Source organism: Panicum hallii, chromosome 9 (assembly GCF_002211085.1).
Source record: "Panicum hallii strain FIL2 chromosome 9, PHallii_v3.1, whole genome shotgun sequence".
Lineage (NCBI taxonomy): Eukaryota > Viridiplantae > Streptophyta > Magnoliopsida > Poales > Poaceae > Panicum > Panicum hallii.
Window position 1 is genome coordinate 11,036,643 of NC_038050.1, and position 7,128 is coordinate 11,043,770.

At 39.4% G+C, this 7,128-nt stretch overlaps 1 protein-coding gene across 3 annotated transcripts; it reads left to right on the plus strand.

Annotated features, from left to right (window-relative positions):
• Nucleotides 1–652: 652 nt before the first annotated feature.
• Nucleotides 653–7,128, plus strand: LOC112875461 (endoribonuclease Dicer homolog 2a-like). Of its 3 annotated transcripts, none has more exons than XM_025939325.1 (9): nucleotides 653–947; nucleotides 1,206–1,468; nucleotides 1,609–2,012; nucleotides 2,112–2,212; nucleotides 3,282–3,478; nucleotides 3,793–3,999; nucleotides 4,597–5,004; nucleotides 5,333–5,605; nucleotides 6,059–7,128. In XM_025939325.1, exons 1-9 carry the CDS (start codon nucleotides 857–859, stop codon nucleotides 6,410–6,412), a joined length of 2,298 nt encoding a protein of 765 aa, XP_025795110.1. In that variant the 5' UTR covers nucleotides 653–856; the 3' UTR covers nucleotides 6,413–7,128. The 3 variants fall into 3 exon arrangements, with proteins under 3 accessions (XP_025795110.1, XP_025795111.1, XP_025795112.1); XM_025939326.1 differs by having other exon boundaries at nucleotides 655–947; nucleotides 1,093–1,468; XM_025939327.1 differs by having other exon boundaries at nucleotides 655–947; nucleotides 1,166–1,468.

Genomic DNA, 7,128 nt, shown 5'->3' on the forward strand with positions numbered 1-7,128 from the left:
ATGTTTGAACTTTGAATTGTACGATGAATTTATAGAAGCTTGTTTAGCACCAATGCACCAAATTTCCGCTTTTGTGAACCCGAGGTTCTTTCCCTTCCCAACAAACCTCAAATCTCGCTGGATTGCCTCTCTATCCAACCACACTTGATTTTGTCTGCCTATTTCTCCATCATTCTTCGCTATCAGCTCTGGCAGCGTCATACCAACTTTATTATGCCTTCTTTGTTGTTGATGTTAGATAATTTATTTATAATTTATGGTAAGTTTGATGAAAAAGATAATTAGTATACTACCATATATGATGAATTCTAGATTTAAATTAGATGAAAAAAACATTTGAGTTTGTGGTTTACAATCAACAGTATACTCTTTTAGACCATATGACACAATTAGTTTTTTTTTTTGCTTCAACTGCTAACTGGCTTGGGCATTCTGGAATTGATTTTGTCATATTTTCATCGTTATTTGTCCATCAAGCACATTCACTGAAAAATCACCAACACACAATAAGCAAAGGATCTTATGATTTTAGGTGGAAAATCCTGAAAATTTGAATTGTCGGTTGTGTTATTTGGACGGCGTTAGCAGCAAACGTCAGCGCCCAAGCGGCCCCGATCGTAAGCAGTCCTCGTCATCCTCAAAAGCCGCGCCACCGAAAAGCAGGGGGCCGACGCGGCGGCGACAGCGGTTTCCTTCCGTCCGCCCGAAGTCTCGTCGGGTGCGCGCACGAGTCAAGCGACGACAGCAACTGAGCCCAAGCGACGACACCTGCACCGGTTTCCTCCGCCTCCCTCCCGTCCCCTTTCCTCGCCCAACCTCTCGCCATAACCTCACCACTTCACCAGTCGCCACCGCCATGGGCGGCTCCGCCGGCGCCGGCGCCGGCGTGGCTGATGCGCGGGGAGGAGGAGCTCCATCCGAATCCGAAGAAGGGACTGGCGGCAACGGTACGCTCGACGGGAACATCCTCATTCTGTTTCGCTTTGCACAGTGCAATACGTATGTACCATCAAACTGCAACTAGTGCGTTGCTCTTCCCGGTTCGATCCCGCGACGAAATTTCTGATGCTTTCAGCTATTCTTATTTTGAAGACTGGAATTTCATTCACTCAATAGAAACTGATAATGTCACCGATTCACCTATTTTGGAGCACCTGCGATACAGTTAGCTTCGTGACAACTCATCCGAAATTTCACTCACACAGCCGAGGATAAATATCAGCATGGACAGCCTGTCTACTTTCCAGAAGAACTAGTGGACAATTGGGTGTCTTTTTCTCGTCGCGGCTTGTATTATTGCTACAACATCTCGTTGCGAGGGTGTTTGAACACAACTGCTACTCCAGCAGACATAATATTAGCTGTAAAATGTGACATGGGTCCTGAATTCCTCTGTAACTCATTTAACTCGGGTGGTGTTGATGTTACCATTCGGTACATGAGTATCGTTCATCTAAATCAAGAACAGGTAAACATGGAATTTCTGTCATCTAGTTTCTTAATCTCTGGATCCTGTTTTTACTTTTTAGTTTCTTTCATAAACGTTAGCATTTTAAGTTTGAGTCTCCTGTATTCCTGATGTGAAGGGCACGATTTTTGCTTCTTCAGGTCATTTTTGCGAGAAGATTTCAGACCACCATTCTTTCTTTGCTCATTGGCAATGACCATTCGGAGGTCAGAGATGCTATAAAATACTTCCATGAACTACAAGTATCTGTAGGCGTTGTCTATCTACTTCTGCCTTCAGTTTCTGGCAAGATTGATTGGTGTGGTATCAAGTTTTCAACCTCATCAGTATATGATGCGACTGAAAAAGATATGGGACATTGTCATTCTTGTAAAGACGCTGATTTACTGCAGACAATGGACGGTCCTTGCTGCAGGTGCATGCTTCAGAATTCTGTTGTCTACATCCCTCGTGATGGAAAATTTTATAATATTACAGGGTTCCTTGACTTAAATGAAAACAACCCGCTGCATTTCAGAGACAAGAGTGTTGTTAGCTCCAAAAGGTAACTAAGACTATATTTTTGTCCTTACATTTGTTAAATGCTCCTCTAAGCTGTAGGAGTTACGTCCACAAATTCAGTATTCTTTTTTGTATGCTCCAGATGTGGCCTATCTTTAACCTCTGAAAGCAACCCACTATTGGTTGCCAGTGGACTATTCACAGTGCAAAATTTCCTCTACAAGTGCTACGGAAAAGGGAAAGGTTGTTTTCTGTAGTAGTACCAATATTTTTGTCTCTTGCTATCTTGTTTCAATAGCATGTATAAATTCAACTAATTTATGATCAAATCCTGGAACTGCCAGATTTATATATTTTGCATATGACAAGGTATGGATGCTGATTGTTTACAAGCATTATCAAAATGAATGATATTTGTATGTGTTGTTATGAACATTATTGGTTTTACATCCATCAAGAGTTTATGATACTCTCCCAACTATTCCTTGCAACTAATACAAATGCTAAATATGTGTCTCAATTATTGAAAGATATATTCTTCCTTTGCAATTGGAACTGAATTTATATTGTTCGTATTTTATCTAGAATCTTCATCAGTACTTACTATTCACTGAAAGAGCATCATGTGGCAAAAGGAACGTCTGACCATACACTATTTCAACCGAAGGACATGAAATAATAAAATGTATAGGCTGTAAATTCAAATTTCATAGCTGAAAAATGTTAAGTCTTCATGATTTCGACTTCCCTATGGTTTAATGCATGAACTAGTTCATCCAAGACTTTACAATTTAGAAAAATGGGCAATAATCTATGAGACACCTAATGTATAGGCTCTACAAAGCCTCATGGATAAATAAATATACAGACTGAAATTCAAGTTTCAATAACTATAGATCTTGTCTTCGTTAACTTAAGCTGAAGTACTGAACAAATTATTTTGGAAATGTATGCCAACTCCGACTCTTGTTCTTGGAGCTCAACCTCTATAAACAGTTCCTATATAGGTTGGTGAATAAGTCCTTCAGAATAAGCCTGTTTAAGAAGAAGAAGGAGAAGAAGCTGAATCATGTCTCAATGTGCGAGGCTCAAGCTTTTCTTGTCTTTTAAGCTGAAACAAAAGCGCTCGTAAACCAATGCATAAGTAATTAGTAGGCAGATTCCATACAAAAGAAAAGGTAGGCACATGTAGTTTGCCTCTCAAAAGACATAGAATCAGCTTAGAATTTGGAAGTGTAACCATTGATCCTACAGCTATTAATAGGCTATGTTTGTCATATGGCTAACTTGATCATCCTTTTCCTTGCTTCAGAACCTAGCGGTAGAATTGCTGTTAAGTTGCCATCTGAACTCTGCAGAGTAGTCATGGCGCCAGTGTCAACAAATATTTTGTGCAGCTTCTCATTTGTTCCTTCCATAATGTATCGTATCCAGTGTCTGCTTCTTTCTGCAAAGTTGAAAATCCAGTTGGGCCCAAGAATGCAACAGTTCAACATAACAGCTCTGAAGGTTCTGTTCTCTCGGCAGTAATCTGTTTTACTCCATAATAACTGTAGTAGCGACTAGATACTAAATCAACTGGGTGCGCTTATATTCTAGAAAATAATTTGAGTTACTCCTGTTTTGTTAAGGTCTTGAGAATAAATAGCAGTTTTGTTAAAGACTTCAGAATAAAGAACTGGATTGGCAGTTGTCAATGTACATAGAGGGCTTACCAGTACTATACTTAGCATCTAAATTGATTGCAACTTCTACTGACATTACAATGCTTAAAGTATTTTGTTTCCTATAAATTTAAATTTAGCATTTTGCTTCATATGCAGATTTTGGAAGCACTTACTACAAAGGAATGCCAGGAGGAATTTTCACTGGAATCAATAGAAACACTTGGGGATTCCTTCCTTAAGTATGTTACAGGCCAGCATCTTTTTAGCAAATATAAGCATCGAGAGGGCAAGCTAACCTCTATGAGAAAAGAATTGGTCTCCAACACAACTCTATGCCAGCTGGCTTGCAACAGGAATCTTGTGGTACGTAATACCTTCTAATCTGCTTTGCATATCTTTTTTGAACTTAGTACCAAAGTGTAATAGTAGGCTAAGCTTTTTGAGTGAAGCAGTTGCCAATTGAAACTCAATATGTACCAGAGCCAAGAAGTCCTGAACTTGGAACCTGGTTTGTTGCTATGTTTCCAAGTCCATTTTGCTAGTAATGCATGTTTGCACCCTGGTTCAAGTGACCTTGTTTGGAGCAGTCTTTTAATGGAAATGTTGCAGGAATTGTTATGCTTTCTGCACAATATCTGTGTTGCAAACAGGCCTCTCAGCTAAGATCTTGTTGGGAGCAGTATTTCATGGAAATCTTACTTGTGATATAGATATACGTTTTTCTGTCCATTCCTTCCTTCCAAGTTTTATAAATACTTTTTTGATAATCCTGTTATCCACAATTTTCTACCATGTTATGCAATGAAACACTAAGCTAAATGGACTAAATTTTGCAACCATTATTATGCATGTAAAACAGAATTATTTTTAGTTGCTTTGTCATGTCACACAAGACTTAAGATTTATATGCTTATTCTTAGGTCTAGATAATGTTTACAGATTTTTTTTAATGGTTGGCAGGGGTACATTCGAGGTGAAGAGTTTAATATCAAAAAATGGATCATTCCAGGACTTGGTTATGACATATGGGGTAACACCAAATGTTTGTTCCTATTAACAAATAATATGTACATACTGAAGGAAATATCCATAAAAAGCAAGAGAATTGCAGATACAGTCGAAGCCTTGATTGGGGCCTATCTCAGTGCTTCTGGTGAACAGGCAGCATTTCATTTCATGAAAACACTAGGAATGGATTTAGAACTGCATAATGAAATGCAAGATGAAAGGAAAATTATAACAAAATCTGAAGAAATCATTGATGTGAGAAGCTTAGAGACGATGCTCGGTTACGCTTTCAATGATCGTTCACTGTTAATAGAAGCATTGACACATGGTTCCTACAATAATGCTGGCCCTTGCTATGAGGTTAATCTTGAAGAACCAATGCAATTCGATCTTAAGTAACTATTGTTTATATTTTTTTGTGTTTAACTGAAAATAATTTTTTTCTAAGTCAACAATACTTTTTGCAGTTCTATTGTGCAGCTTTGACCTGCAAGAACACAGACGAAATTGCCCGTTCATAATTATCAACGCCTTTGTTAAACAAAACCAATATAAACCAAGTCAAATACATGAAAGTTATAGTACTGTCTTACCCCTTTTACTAACTTCTTTTAGGGAAATGGTATTTTACTCCAGGTGTTCTTTTTGTGGGTAATGTTTACTTAACAAGTTTGCACCTACCCTGCAGAGGCTTGAATTTCTTGGAGATGCAGTATTGGACCACATCTTAACTGATTACTTCTACAAACAGTACTACCCAGGATGTACACCAGCATTGTTGACAAATTTACGGAAAGCTTCTGTGAACAATTGTTGCTATGCACATGCAGCTGTTAAAGCAGGATTACACAAGCATATTCTTCATTCATCATCAAACCAGATGATTAACGACCTTGAGAATTCGGGGCGGTCATTTTCAGGCCCATCGCATGGTTGGGAACCTGGCATTGGTCTACCTGAGGTGTGTTTTCTTGACTTTTCAGTTGTTTCAGGTTGCTATATAAAGTGCTTTTATTTGAGTTTGTTTTGAGCATACTTCTACTATATTTTCTATGTTTTCAGCTCGTATGCAAGAAACTGGCCAGTTCTGTTCAGCTCTTGTTTTTCATTATTATTTGTTCTCTTATACCGTGTCTTGTGGTAGATAAACGCTGCTAATCAGCAGCTGGTTTTGTACGGCTTTCATTTAAAGTTTTAAAATATCACAGATAATGTTAGGGTGAATATTGTTAAACATTTGAAATAGTAACGTGCTATATGGGACTGCAATAGGTTAGCCATGATTTGACTCTGTTATCCAGCTTTCTGAATAGTTGGAAATCTATATTTTGCTCATTCTTTTGACCTTTTATTTTCCATTTCGCGACTAACTTGGGTTTGCTGCTTGTTCACCAAAAACAATATAAAAAAACAGGACCTTGCAGATTTGATTGAATCAATAGCTGGTGCGATTTACCTCGACAGCAAGCATAAGAAGGAGGTTGTCTGGAGAGCCATGAGACGCCTACTGGAACCTCTTGCCACCCCAAAGACTGTGGAGCTGTACCCGGTGTCAGAACTGAAAGAAATATGCGAGCGCAGAAAATACCCCAAGCCGTTATACTCTAAAACTCGTGATAGTGGAGTTGGAGTAACAAGGGTGGATGCAAAGGTGAAGGCTGCAGGGACAGTGTACTATGGAACTGGAGAAGGCCGCAACAAGAAAGTGGCGAAAATTTTGGCCGCAAAGGCTCTGCTCCAGAAACTGAAGGTCGCATCCGTAGCATGAAGCTCGGAGCAGCAGCATTAGTTTTTTAGTTACCTACGCTCCTATAGTTGTTTTTGCAGTGGATCAAGTCTGATCATTCTTGAGCGCTGCAGCTTGTGGGAAACGTTCAAGGTTTGAGCGCTGGCTCTGTCAAAAGAAGCTTCTTTAGAATAGCTGGGTCTCCGTGGACTCTGTGTGTGTGCCTATTGACTACTTCGCGACAAGATTATCAAGGGGTGACACGTCTAAAGATGACAGTTGGCCAAGACTGGGTGTTTGGATGGCATTGGCTCGGAAAGGAGGCATAACTGATATGAACTTTGTTTTGTGGTAAATGGATCCCGATTCCTTAACTCCGAGGAGAAATTCTCAGGTTTAACCTCAGCTTGTTGAAGACATCGATTGGAGTTGGAATAGTTTGCCCTCGAAGGTGAAAGTGTTTGATCTAGCCTTTATTGATGGGACCATGGTGACGATGAAGTGCACGACCGTCGACCGGCGTTTCCTTATTGGAGGCGTGGTCTTTGTGGAGCCTTTTGTCCACGGTCTAGGTGTTGCTGCAATGTTATGGAAGTGCACGAAATTGAATATTTAGTTGATAGTTGCAGTAAATTTACCGCAGCAAGATATATATTGTCACGATGCTCTCCTATTTCGTTTCTCCTTCAATTTTTGTAGACTATATATCCTAACAATGCAGATACCGGAATTTGTCTTAGTGTGATTGTATCACCATA

Excerpts from the sequence above, each read along its gene's own strand:
- LOC112875461 (XM_025939325.1), top strand. The coding sequence starts at position 857 with ATGGGCGGCTCCGCCGGCGCCGGCGCCGGCGTGGCTGATGCGCGGGGA. Across the intron at positions 948-1,205 it reads AGAAGGGACTGGCGGCAACG|CCGAGGATAAATATCAGCAT; the intron begins GTACGCTCGACG and ends TCACTCACACAG. Across the intron at positions 5,606-6,058 it reads CTGGCATTGGTCTACCTGAG|GACCTTGCAGATTTGATTGA; the intron begins GTGTGTTTTCTT and ends ATAAAAAAACAG.